The 13,454-nt window shown below is 45.2% G+C and overlaps 4 protein-coding genes across 4 annotated transcripts; 3 read left to right on the forward strand and 1 right to left on the reverse strand.

Moving 5' to 3' along the window:
• Positions 1–1,568: 1,568 nt before the first annotated feature.
• BDCG_00184 (uncharacterized protein) lies at positions 1,569–3,301 on the forward strand (the record flags this gene model as incomplete). Its single annotated transcript, XM_045415705.1, has 7 exons — positions 1,569–1,580; positions 1,643–1,699; positions 1,755–1,931; positions 1,990–2,348; positions 2,408–2,420; positions 2,572–2,812; positions 2,910–3,301. 7 exons carry the CDS (start codon positions 1,569–1,571, stop codon positions 3,299–3,301), a joined length of 1,251 nt encoding a protein of 416 aa, XP_045271592.1.
• Positions 3,302–4,299: 998 nt separating this feature from the next.
• On the forward strand, positions 4,300–4,600 carry BDCG_00185 (uncharacterized protein; the record flags this gene model as incomplete). The annotated part of the gene is made up of 2 exons (XM_045415706.1): positions 4,300–4,502; positions 4,568–4,600. Exons 1-2 carry the CDS (start codon positions 4,308–4,310, stop codon positions 4,598–4,600), a joined length of 228 nt encoding a protein of 75 aa, XP_045271593.1. The 5' UTR covers positions 4,300–4,307.
• A 1,101-nt stretch (positions 4,601–5,701) lies between these two features.
• Positions 5,702–8,501, forward strand: BDCG_00186 (uncharacterized protein). The gene has a single exon (XM_045415707.1). The coding sequence runs from the start codon at positions 5,838–5,840 to the stop codon at positions 8,196–8,198; it is 2,361 nt and encodes a 786-aa protein (XP_045271594.1). The 5' UTR covers positions 5,702–5,837; the 3' UTR covers positions 8,199–8,501.
• A 535-nt stretch (positions 8,502–9,036) lies between these two features.
• BDCG_00187 (U3 small nucleolar ribonucleoprotein subunit) lies at positions 9,037–13,330 on the reverse strand. Its single transcript, XM_045415708.1, has 4 exons — positions 11,634–13,330; positions 11,170–11,527; positions 10,132–10,958; positions 9,037–9,946 (listed from the first exon to the last, which is right to left on the reverse strand). Exons 1-3 carry the CDS (start codon positions 11,663–11,665, stop codon positions 10,785–10,787), a joined length of 564 nt encoding a protein of 187 aa, XP_045271595.1. The 5' UTR covers positions 11,666–13,330; the 3' UTR covers positions 9,037–9,946; positions 10,132–10,784.
• Between the last annotated feature and the right edge of the window lie 124 nt (positions 13,331–13,454).

The raw sequence follows: 13,454 nt of genomic DNA on the forward strand, positions 1-13,454 counted from the left end.
CCACCAGCTTTCTACGCCTTTTACGGCCGCAACCACCCTATACCACTTCACAACTAACACCCCTTCCACCCCTACCCCCTCTACCACCACCACCTCTACCGCCCCGTAGTCCCCTCTACCCCCTTTATCACCACCACTGCCTCTACCGCCTCTACCGCCCCGCAGCCCCTCTCTACCACTTCCACCCTACCCCCCCTTACCACCCCTACCACTCCTACCACCTCTTACCCCCTCTACCCCCTCTACCACCATCACCGCCCCTACCCTCCTCTACTCCCTCTTACCACCTCTATCACCTCTTCCACCCTCTACCCCCTCTATCATCATCACCGCCTCTACCGCCCCGTAGCCCTCTCTATCACTTTCACTCTCTTACCTCTACCTCTCTACCTCTCTCTTATCACCTCGATCACCTCTATCACTCTAATCACTCTCTTTCACTCTGTATCACCTCCATCATCATTATCAGATTAATCAGAGCTGTACAGGCTGCAGAGCCAGCTGTTCAATCTCATCTGAATTCAAAGAAGTGTACTGTGTACATGATATTATATGAGATCATGTTACAGAGCATTTGACAAAATGAATGTAGAGAAGAGTGAGTATAAAGAATGTAAATACTATAAAGAATGTATGAAAGAAGCAGAATGAAAAAAAGAATGAAGATTTGAAGATTGATCTGAGCTGTATGAGTCAGAGCATTCAAATATTTTTAATAGAATACACATGATATCATATTACAGTGTTTTTTACATGGAAAAGTTGGTTTTTCTATAATAAATAGAGTATATTAATGAATGTATAGGTTGTAATGAATGTAGAGAAGAGTATAAAGAATGTAAATATAGTAGAGAACATCTGTAAAGGAAAGAATGAAGATTAATATCAGAGTTATACAGACTGCAGAGCCAGCTGTTCTGATTCATCAGGTGAATTTGATGAGGTGCATGTGATATCATGTGAGGTCACGTTACAGGGCATTTTACTCAGAAAAGTTGGTTTTTCTATAATATATAGAGAGATAAATAATATTAATATCTTATTGTGTTGTTGTGCTATGGTTGAAAATTAACAGCTCTATAGAGTGCTTTTTGGAGTTCGTTGGGTGGTGAGTCACGTTACATTACTACGCAGACATGGCCCAAATTTGCATGAATGGATTAACCTGTAGGCTACTGGGGCAAAAGAGCTCAATCACCACCAGCGCACTGCTGGTAGAAGGGCCGACCAACCGCGGGACCCCCAACATAACCAAGCACTTATCTTTCAAGAGCTAGGAAATGAGACATATACAAATAGAGAGTCATTACGGAAAGTAAAAACTGATAGATGTTGGCGTTTTTGGTTTGTGGGGGCCAATTCTGAGTAAGCAATTTAGCGCTAAAGTTTAGATGTTGTTGGGGGTCCCGGGGGTTGATCGGCCCTTCTACCAGCAGCGCTGGTGGTGACTGAGCTCTTTTGCCCCAAGTAGCCTACAGATACAGATGTGTGCATGGCACACATCTGCCATCTGAATATTCCTTAACTTTCACATCCTCTATTGTTCCAAGCCTTATCAATATTCGAAGATGACCACTACGGTAAGTAATCATCTGAGATATACCACCAACTATCATTGCTGACCGATTTTAAGTATAATCAGGCCATAAGCGCAAAGCTCTCAGAGCTTGAAAACGTCATTCGTGCCGCTGGAGATAGTGTTTGTAAAACCACATCGCTCATTTTCTCTTCACAATGCTAATTCACTCATCAAGGAGGTTGGCGACTACTTAAGCAACATAAGACAATCACCCAACCAACTCTCATCCCTGCGTCGAGCTTTGCTTAAGAGGCCTAAACGTGATGAGACATATTCTAAACGCCATTCATGGTGCTCACAATTTAGATCTCAAAGTGGAAAATGGCTATCTAAGAAGCAGGTAGACGACCTTGTATTAATCACAAAACATTGGGGGCTAAAGCCGAAAGCAATCAAATGTCTCAAGACAGTCTGCTTACGCAGTAGTCTGGAGTGTTGACCCTCAAGACTTTTGTGAAGGAGTTGCGCTTGACTCGAGCATCATCCGGCGCTGCTACAATGATCTGATAAGAATTCGTGATGATAGCAGTGGTCGTATTGTTTTACTTATTGTCATGTCAGAGAAGGTTGAGGAAGCACAACAATATATCCACGCTAAAAAGAGTATCAGAAATAGATCACGAACAAAGAAGTCGGCCGAAGATATTTCCCTTCGGAATACCGAGATCCTAACCTCTTCTTTACGCGATCTCACGAAACAGCTTTGGGGGGACCTTGAAGAAGAGGAGGAAAAACAACAAAAGAGGAACAACATTTCGCTATTCTCACGGTACGGGTGGAAATGGGGACGGTTAAAGCATGTTGCGATAACTCTGTCATTGGGAGCAGCACACACAAACAAGTAAGAGCCTCCTCTCCCAATTATAAAGACTAGAGCTAAGTTATAACAGGTTTGAAAAACGCGCCTGGTACCCCATTGAGTTCGATGCTATCAATGAATATATAACAACATTACCTTACCTCAATTTTCAATATTAATTTACCTTGAACAGGCATGGGTTTCAATTAAAGCATACTACTTTCAAAGGCAATGGCTTCGCCAGTATAGTCCGTCACCAACAGCAAGTGGTCTCGGGGCGCAGCCTGGTCGCAGCCTTGAAACAGACCTGGATCTTGACTCATTCTCTACCTTCCTCCAACACGGCGATGTTCCATTGACGTCACAAGCAAATATCTTTGCTACTACACTAGACCCGGATCTTGACTCATTCTCCACCTTCCCTCAATACGCCGGTGTTCCAGCGACGTCGCAGGCAAATACCTTTCCGGCCGCACTGACCTTGGAATCTTGACTCATTTTCCAACTTTCCCCAATACGGCGTTGTCCCAGCGACATCGGGAATATTGACGCCACAGACAGATGCCTTTCCCGCCGCACCGAATCTGAATCTTGACTCATTTTCCGACTTTCCCCAGTACGGCGTTGTCCCAGCGACATCAGGAATATTGACGCCACATCTTGACTCGTTTTCCGACTTTCCCCAGTACGGCGTTGTTCCAGCGACATCAGGAACATCAATGCAACAGACGGATGCCTTTTCCGCCGTACCGACTCTGAATCTTGACTCATTCTCCGCCTTCCCCCGATACGGCAGTGTTCCGACAACGCCACAGGCAAATACCTTTCCTGCCGCGCTGAACTTAGATCTTGACTCATCCTCCGCCTTCACCAATTTACCGCATATCCCTCCTATCGCAAACGAATCCTTTTACCAGACCTAACCTTGGCGTCCAACTTTGCTTGACAAATTGATACTCCAACAGTACCTACCCAAAATCACTATATTTTACCTGAGCATAGTGTATTTTGGTTATAATACTAGAATGCCACTCTAGCAATTTAGTGATCCCAAGGACAGCATAGAGTCGAATAATCACTAATCAAAGAATGGTGCTCAAAGTCCCTGAGAAACGTTTGCTGGTAAACACATGGTGCAGTGTGCTGGCGTCACGGGACCTAGAGAGTGGAAAAATGTAGGCGTACTGGGGCAAAAGAGCTCAGTCACCACCAGCGCACTGCTGGTAGAAGGGCCGATCAACCCGTGACCCCCAACACCCCCCTCGGACCAGCTACCACAGAGTACTCCTCTCAGTGACTCCTCTCAGTGACTCCTCTCAGTGACTCCTCTCAGTGGCTCCTCTTAGTGGCTCCTCTCAGCGGCCTCTTTTCTGGACTCACTTCTAGGGCTCATTCTTTCAAGGGCTAACTTCTAGGGCAAACTTCTAGGGTGTCTCTTGGCACTGTTTAATGTCTGGGATATTGTTTGGGATTTTTATTCTTAAGTCCATCCTGGGATCAAACCCATGCATGTTGACCACAGCGGGGCTCACGCTAAACGGTCTCATAACCTGTAGGCTACTGGGGCAAAAGAGCTCAGTCACCACCAGCGCACTGCTGGTAGAAGGGCCGATCAACCCCCGGGACCCCCAACAAAAAACTAGTCTCGTTGGTTGGTATCAATATCAATATACTTTCACCTGTCAAATGTCGTTGAATCACGTGCTCTCCTGCCCCACCACGACGAAAATAATTTAATTGCGCTTCATTGATAATGAGATTCAGTATTCTTTCACGTTCGTGTACAAGATTTATTTATTAATCAACTTTCCGGGTAGCGGGAGAGATTATCTAACGTTCCATCAATCCTACGGAGTACTTATTATTATAAGATACCGACCAAACCTTTCCGGGTCTAGTGTCGAATGCAGTCGGCTAAAGACTGCATGGATGAGATACGTCGAAAAGATGCAAGAAAGTGACGATCCCATCAAATATTTACCGTTACCAGAAGAATTCGAGCCTTCTGCAGAAAAGGCAGCCGCGGCAATCTATGGCACTGTATCCGAGCCCAGCCCGACTCCGAGATTTGATCTTCCAGACGACTGTTTACCTGTCGTGGAGGCCAAAAAATTGTACCAAAAAGTGAGTCTACACCCTCTATTCTAGCGTAATCTAATGAGGAAGGCAGGAAAAATCCTTACTCACAGTTCCCGATCCAATATCACACGGTGTCGTGTTAGAAAAGTCTTTCTCTGCCGGAGGGAAACATGATGCGATAATTGTCCCCCTGGTCGCAATCAAAGACCCCAAGATCTACGCATGGGCCCCAAGGAGGAAACAGAATAGAAGTAGGCTGGCAGTGGCAGAGAGCTCTATCTGTATCAAAGCTCACCTATTTCAGTGTTGAAGGCGAGAAACGAATCGGAGCAGTGCTTGTTCATTTCCCACGAAAACCATGGCACAATTCATTTAGATCTATATCAGTGGTGTTACTCGATATGTAATAACAAAGGGTGTTGTGGATGTGAAACGGGATACCTATTTACTCATTGTGAAATACATATTGGTACTGGCTGCAAGCAATAAGATAGATTCCGAGTATTATTAGCAGGAAAATTTCTTTGTCTAATACTCACGAAATCTCAAATGAGAACAGTTTGTTTCTAATGCTTTTCATTTGAGGAGAGCTCATTCGCTTAATCCTAACAATGATGAAAGACAATAATAAGCCTGTGGAACGGAAAGGAGAATCTTATCTCTGTAACGTAACTACTATTCTATTTATTAGTTCCATTCCCTTTACGGCCTAGTGGTTACGTAGGGCTTCGCGCTTGTCAACAATTACAAAATTTGGGGGTCATATATGACAGATATTAAAAAAACATTGGTCTTCAAGCAGCAAGGTTTCCATGCGGTATTTCCATAAATTTGGTGTAGATGTTTCGTTTTGTATCTTCATAGAGAATATCCACCGCGTTTCGAGTGATATGTTACCCGTTTGCAACTTCATCGGTGGCATAGGTAGGCCGTAGGCCATAGGACGAGGATTCGAGACGAAGGGGAAGGTCGTTGATGACAGGAACCAACGAATTGTCTAGAGTAGAGGCCTTGTACTGTTCATTGAAAACGAAGAGGATTGAGAGGTGTCAGTTTTTGTTCGTAGCCGTAGCTCTCCTGCTTCTGGCTGATGGCTCAGTCGGCTTCATCGAATCAACGCGGCGCTCGTGTCAGTCCCAGAGAGTAGAGATTATCTTAGCTTCGTCAAACTGCCAGAGGCAGGGGACTACTGGTCCCTCGCACTGGTTAGAAGTGCAACCTCGTCGCGAGGGTGATAAATTATTTTGTCAGGCTTACTAAATAAAGTATGATAAAATCAGGATCACATGACTTTAGTCGTTTGGCGCGTCATTACCTAGGTACTCGTGATAATTCCAAAACAACCTCGCTTTGTAGTAAAACTGAACCTGGGTTCTGGAAATGACGAGCCTTACCCAGAGCGATTGCAATGTCATTGCAAAGCACCCATTGAGAAACTCTTTAGATCATCTACGACTTATTCTTGAAGATGCAGAGCATTTCTGCCGCCCGCATCTAAACTCTTATGATAGTGCTGTTGATACTCCGTCCTCAGCTTGTCAAGAGGCAATATCAGACCTTCTCGGCGCTTTGATGACACAGAAATCAGCATTCAATCTTTCCTCCCGATTAGGCAATCGCAATTTGGCTTCGGACATCTCTAATCTTTTCGGATATGTTCAACAGAATGACTTCAGCTATGAAGTCTATCGTGCACTGTCACAACTCGTCATTCGAAAGGCCCTGGACATCGACATCTGGACTGCTGTTATCAACCTCATTATTACTGTCCTGCGTTCCACTCCTCCGCCTAGCACGCCATTTATTCAACAAACCCCAATTACGTATAATATGAGCAGCCTTGTCAACTCGAGTGAATATCGCAAAGACGTCGATAATGTGCTGAAAGAGGATATAGGACCGATGTCCATTGATATCCCTGGGTTCTACGAAGCTTTCTTTGAAGAGGTGACGGATCTTGAGCACATTGCTGATACAGTTTTTAAGAAATGCATGCAGGGCGATACTCCGCAATATCATGAGAAGGATGGCTGGAAGGAATGGCCTGGGGATGCAAAGGAACAAGATGTCTTGAAATGGCTTTCTCAAATGATAACTCTGTTCACGGGCTATGCTGAGGAGTTGTTTCCAACTTTCAACATTCAACGAAGGTTATTGATACAGCCTCATCAACCTCTATTAGGCTCAACGGCGAAACGTAAGCTTGATATTGGCATTGTGAATGGTGTAGCTGCTGATAAAGCTGTTAAGTATCACTGGCAGCAGATTCTTGTGCCAGGAGAACTGAAGAATGACCGCGAATATGATAAACCTTCATTGGCAGGTCTTGATCTGGGAAGGTATGCAAGAGAAGTACTTTTGTGTCAGGAGACTCGTCGTTTTGTTCTTGGATTTACACTCTGCGGATCTCTTATGCGGTTATGGGAATTTGATCGATTGGGTGCGATCGCATCCACGCATTTTGACATCAATAAAGAGGGACAGCGATTTGTCGCCACTGTGCTTGGATTTCTCTGGATGAGCAAGGAGCAGCTTGGATATGATCCCACCATTATTGATGCTGAAGGCATTAAGTATATTGACATTGAACGAAATGGACAAAAGGAACGTCTCATCATTGATGGATTGATGACGCGGGCGCAGTGCATCACAGGCCGTGCCACAACTTGCTGGAAGGCCCATCAAGAGAATGGTGATTCACAGATACCTCTTGTGATCAAAGACTCGTGGCAATACTCGGAGCGTGACGAAGAAGGTGAACTGCTGCGTGAGGTGACTGGGAAGAACGTGGTCAATGTAGCGAGATACTATCATCATGAGACGGTTTGCGTGAGTGGCAAAGATGATGATATTCTTAACGCCGTTCGAAAGGGCCTGGATGTTACACAGACGTCAAACCGTTTGATACTGCCTTTGAGTAGAAGTGAGTCCCGTACCTCGCTCGATAGACGAAGTAGCAGTACCACTGGGCGGAAGCGATCCTCCAGCCGCGCCGACACATCACTGCCGCCGCCAAGAAAGCGGATTCAGTCTAGTTCTCCAGTTAAGACAGCAAAAACTAGTACTGCAAACCGCGTGCATCGTCGTGTCATCATCCGTGACTACGGGAAGGCAATCTACAAAGCAAGTTCGAGGGTTGCCCTGCTCGAGACACTGAAGGGCTGCATTGAAGGATATGAGTCTTTACATAAAAAGGCTGGTATGCTTCAATGTGATATCTCACCAAACAACCTCATGATGAATGAAGATGACAGTAATCCTTCCTTTCGGTCATTCCTGATTGACTTGGACCTTGCGATCAAGGAACAACGGGAGGGATTTTCAGGAGCTCGAGGCAAAACTGGCACACGGGCATTCATGTCCATTGGCGTGCTTCTCGGCGAAAAGCATTCCTTCATGCATGATCTCGAGTCATTCTTCTGGGTGCTTTTCTGGATATGCATTCACTATGATGAATTGGGGAAAGGGAGAACTGTTCCGCGGTTTGAGAAGTGGAATTATGTGAGCACGGAAGAGTTGGCTGGAATGAAGATAGGTGTGATTGCTGCAGAGGATGTGTTCTTGAAAACAATGGATGACAACACTACTGTCCATTATCAACCATTGGTCCCTTGGGTCAACAAGCTACGGAGGGATGTTTTCCCTGGCAATGGAAGGTGGAAAACCCCCAATCCAAATTTGTATTCTGATATGAAGAAGGTACTGCAGAAGGCCCAGAACGACCCAGAGGTGTTGAAGTAATGTATTCAATATTCTTTTATTCTCTTTTTCCTCACACTCTCCCCTTTCTCTGATTTTATATATACCCCTGCTTAAACTTGTGCGTTGGGATTTGGATTAGTTTGGAAGTCTTTTGTAAAGTAGAATGAATTTTTAGCAAGAGTCGAAATAGTTACATAATCTCATTTAGTTCTATCAATTATTCTGATTTTTATCCGTCGCAGAGGACTTTGGGATAAGGGAAATTGACCAGGCATAAGTACACTAAAGCTAGAAAACAGGGACAATCTGTAACGGCGTGGCAAGCATGACTATATAAGCGAGAGCAGTATGAAGCCGACGGCTTCATATTCTACGGAGTAGTCTTTTGCTGATAGTGCAGCGGTTAGTGCTTTAAATGCTCCTAAGGTTACGCGCTGTGACACAAACAAAATCAATCCTGCCAATATCGACCTGAGATACTCGAGGCGCCCATCTACGGCCTCGCGACACAGAAGGATAACTATAGGGGTTGCCAATGTCCAACCTATAACCTCGCGTAAGAGACTACGGAGTACGGAGTAGTGAGTGTAGTAGTGGGACTGCCCACCGAAGGCGCTGCTAACGGGTTTAACTAGTAGGTACACATAGCGGCTGCAATGGTTCAACGTTCTCCTTGTCGCTACCTGTAATATTGGTCAGAACATGCCTCCGAAACCCAAAGTAATAGGGAAACTCACCTTTGCTTGCCGTGGCTGCCACTTGCCGGGCGGGCTGCTGCCTCGCGTATTTTGGCTTAGGGAAGCATAAGAAATTCAGTATCACATGATTTTAGTCGTTTTGTGGTCACCACCACCAGCGCACTGCTGGTAGAAGGGCCGATCAACCCCCGGGACCCCCCAACAGTTAATTAGTGGTTACCCAAGTGATGGCGATGACAAAGTATCGGAGGAGCAACTTTAGCCGGTTGGGTTAAAGCAGCTTGCCTCACCCCACCCACCAATCCAGGCCTAGTGCCAAAGGGGATTTTGGCAAAATCCATATCTCCGATTAACTAATGTACATGTACATAGTTTTATTCTTTCTTCCATGTTTCGCCTGTTTTGTCTCCGATCTTGTCAGGGAGGTTGTCTTTTAGTGTCAGAAATATCCATTCTGTTTTATCTTATATAGAAATCGTGTAAAGCTTGATTGATTGAAAGGTTATGCTGACTTATCAGACTACGCAGTAGACTCAGAAAGAGTTCCCCTATCTAAAAATGCTTGGCTTCGTAGGCCCAAGAGACCATCTTGTACTCCGTAACTACAAACATGATGAGAGTTCTGAGCAGCAAAATTTCCCAGCGCGGACGAGGAAATGAGCTTGTGGTCGCACATCGTCAATATTTCTTTCAATCACTGAATGCTATCTATATTCCTCACGCCGCGGTCCCAAAAGGTCATCGCACCAATCTCCACAAATGCACTCAATATTCAATGCAAAATAGAGATAAGCCTCATTAATTTCCCCTCACGTATGATCAGGTGAGGTTGATAATGTGATTAATATAAGTCCATCCGTTCTTTTGTTCCCATAGGAACCGAGGCACGATTCCGTGGTCGCAAAGGCCGTTGTTTCACCAGTTGTCTGTAGGCAGTCGATTCGCAGATGTGAATGTTTGTTTCGCGCTCAGGAGGTTGTGTGTGTTGGGCTTGGGCCATCTTCATTACACACATATCTTGTTGAGATAACTATATGAACAAGGAATGTTTCTGAGAATTTCTGAGCTTGAAAAGCTTTTGCTTAAATGCTATCTCAGAGGGATCAATGTCAGTAAAAACCCATTGCTCGTCGCCCTCAACATTCTAGGCTTGCGGGGGAGCCTTATGAGGGAAGAGAAGCAGGGAATTGGTTGATTTGTTTGCTCAATTTCGATCGGTACATGTGCATGTACTGTACATACTAGGAGCCCGCGTGAGATAGTCGCAAACATACAGCTTGAGGACAACGAAAGGGGCAGTAGAGTTCGCCCTGTTAAACCATGCCAAAAAGGGCTGTACCGCTCTCCTGATCTGGATGGGGGCGACAGAGAGCCGCAGCAACAGCCACCATGCTTTTGCAACAGGTCGGTGACAAAAGCCCAAATACTAGTCATAAAGTCCCTATAGTTATCAGTTGTGTCGAGGAGGGAAGGAAGCGGAGCTTTTCCGGCTATTGGCGCTCGAGTGGAGCAGACGCCGGTGTAATGGACAACGGTGTGGTGTGGTGTCTAAATGACTTTACTACCATTTGATAGCCTAATATTCCCAATTGCCCATCCTTAGTTTCTTCTGGCCTAATAATGCAGGACAAAACAAACGACATGTAATAGATATACTGTGCCTGTATGTACACGAACGTTGAACTCATAAACCATGCATAAAACATGTGAGGGTATATGAAAACTCCCAACTAAAACGGTAGAAAGGGAAAACGGGCAAAAAAGTCGACGGTTTACTAATCCATAGGAACCCAGCTCGAACCCGATTAACATATAAAAGCTTTTACCAAAATATCAATCCCCGACACGCCAGGAAAATGTGAAACAGATGCAAAATAATCCCGCTACCTTCCCGGATTCACACCAGCCTTGAAGAAGACGAGGCCGGTTATAGAAGATCGAAATCGTCCAGTTTCTCACGGTACTGCAAGATATTTCTCTTTATCTTGCTCGAATCAACCCAGGTAACAAAGTCTTCAAGATTTCTGTTCACGAGAAAGGCAGGGTCCGTGACAACCTCCGTGCCGACACGGACATGGCCCTGTTCAATGAACTTCACGGCCTGAAAAGAGAAGAAGAAAACGGCAAGTTAGCTCATGTCCGGTATTTTTTTTAATTTAATAATCCATATCCAAGATAAAACCGGAAAGGCAACCACAACGCCAGCTTTCCTAGGAGTGTCGCGCCAAATAGGTAAAACACTGAAAAGAAAAAGGACGGGGAGGGGGGAGGGGGGAGGGGGTTGCAAAGAGAGAGGAAATGGGCGTACGTACCGTAGGAACATTCTCCACCATCCCCATCCGCACCATCACAACGCCCAATCTCCTCCTCGCAAACGCACTAACTGTAACCTCCCTTTCAACCCTACTCAAGCCCGCGCCTTGCTCACGACTCTGCTTCAATATGCCCGTTGCCCACAATTTCTCCAGCAACTGACTTTCGATGTCCTTTCGGAACGGATCTTCTGGGTCCAGGGCGGAGAGCTTATGCGCTAGTTGTCGCAGGGAGCCGCAGAGCGAGTTGTATTTTTGATAATCGAGCGGATGTTGGAAGTGGTAGCGCTGTCGGATGGCGGCTTCACGATGTCCGGCGTCGGATTTGTAGGTGTGAAGATCTACCTTGCGGAGAAGTCTAGAATAATAAGGGTTTGAGCGTTAGGGAATTTGTCTTTTTCTTCTTCTAACATTTCACGTTTTGTTGCGCGAATGTGGTATCCTCTCTCGGAGCCTTAACATACTTCTGTTCGTGATGCTTGAGTTTTCGAACCATGTTAACGGATTGTTTGAGAAAAAGCTGGATTACCGGGAAGGTGAAATCGCTCCTAGAGAAAATAGTTCACTCTAACCTGGTCTTCCGGTCTTTTTCAATAAAGGATCTTGTTTTGAATATGAGATGATGAACCGTTTGCACAATTTACACTGTTTGTGTGCTGTTTGCACTGAATAGTTACCCAATTACATAATCTGAGAAATTCTTGGCAGCGTTAGTCCCTTTCTTCGCGTCTATCCAATAATGTATTATTATATACTTCCTTCACTCCTGTAAATGTCGAAAGCTGCCCAAGCAGGACTACGCACTATATCAATCGAGAGGGCCATGGATTGTCTCTCCCTTAGAGCGTTCAAGGTTATTCGCTGTCCAACCCCTGCAACATTGCTCCATTCCCATTCATACTCTTCCGATCGATTCAGCATGTATAAAAAGTGAAAATGAAAACAAACCCTCATCGGAACGCGTTAGAGGAGGAGTATGAATTCTGTGGACCCTGACTCCTCTTGCTCAGCCACCTGACGGTCAGGCTTCGTGGTGGCACAGCAGATATGTGCCCACTCGTCCAAGGTTCTAGAAATATCTGCTTCCAAAGTACGCCTCAAACGATTGGCTCACTTCAAGTTATGTGGAGAGAGCTACCGAAAACTGGGCTTTTCACCCAAAAGATCATCGCTATGATCGGATCGCGGGGTGGTTGCTCATTATTATTATTATTGGTTGTTGGCCCGTCAACAAAGGGGATAACTTATAAAGCGCCGTGTAAAATGCCCTGGTGCCGCCCAACTCCACGGGTGTTTGGTTGCGCAAAAAAAAGATTCAATATGGCACCTCTGTACATTACAATCCAAGATTGGTCTTCACGAATTCTCAGCTAATTCTCCGTGTATACCCACATTATTCTTTTCGGGACGAGGTTGGTATCCTTTTGTCTCGACAAGTCTCAATTGACGTCCTCGCGTCTAAAACTACAATCAGGTCATTTTGGCCCCAAATTCTAAAAGGATGGCAATGAGCGTCTTCGGTACCGATTTACCCTCACACTGATTCTACACATATATTACGGATTCCTCGAGCGAAGGCGGGCCCTGGTTATCCATCAATTTTGCTCAAAACGAGCCCCTTACTATCAAGCTCGTTTCGGAAACTTTGAAGATTTGGCAGCTTCAACCATGTACAGCGTACGGAGTAGAAGAAAGGAGGGAAAGCCAGCCACCACATGGCAAAATACACACAACTTTATCCTTAGCTACGAGCGCAATCTAGAACCTGCACTACTCAACTAGCTGCACTATCCAAGAGGCACAAAAAATCCGCGGCCTTCGGTTTGATGCAGCCAAGGCGTTCTGGTGCACAACCACTTTGGAAGATGCATAGGAATCAAGGCTGCTCTGTAGCTGGCTAGGAAGAAACAGAGACGTGACGTGTGCAGCGTCTCCATCTTTTTTTTTTAACTAGGGCGAAACATTGATGACGCCAGCTATCCCCGCCAATTGGTAGATTAGGATCTTCCCTGGGCGCCACGATAAATGAGGGGATATGTAGTAGCGGGATCGAAAATTCGAAGGGAATAATAATAATAACCGTGCAAAGCGCAACTCACCACCATTAGTGAGTGCGCCCGAGCGTAGCGGGAATATCACAGTAAAGGTACCTTTTTCAATGGTGAACCCATACAAAGGAGACTTACAGAAGAACCTGAATAGGTTCAACATTATAATAGAAGTATATATATCATTTTTCAAGTATATTATAATGATTTTTTTCTAAATAAAAATGTGTACTGATT

This window comes from Blastomyces dermatitidis (genome assembly GCF_000003525.1).
Source record: "Blastomyces dermatitidis ER-3 genomic scaffold supercont1.1, whole genome shotgun sequence".
In the NCBI taxonomy this organism is placed as follows: Eukaryota; Fungi; Ascomycota; class Eurotiomycetes; order Onygenales; family Ajellomycetaceae; genus Blastomyces; species Blastomyces dermatitidis.

Bases quoted from the DNA above. Each gene is read 5' to 3' on its own strand.
- BDCG_00186 (XM_045415707.1), top strand. From the start codon at position 5,838: ATGACGAGCCTTACCCAGAGCGATTGCAATGTCATTGCAAAGCACCCA.
- BDCG_00187 (XM_045415708.1), bottom strand. From the start codon at position 11,665: ATGGTTCGAAAACTCAAGCATCACGAACAGAA. The intron at 11,528-11,633 runs GTATGTTAAGGC...TTATTATTCTAG, and splicing joins CTCAAGCATCACGAACAGAA to ACTTCTCCGCAAGGTAGATC. The intron at 10,959-11,169 runs GTACGTACGCCC...TTCTCTTTTCAG, and splicing joins TGGTGGAGAATGTTCCTACG to GCCGTGAAGTTCATTGAACA.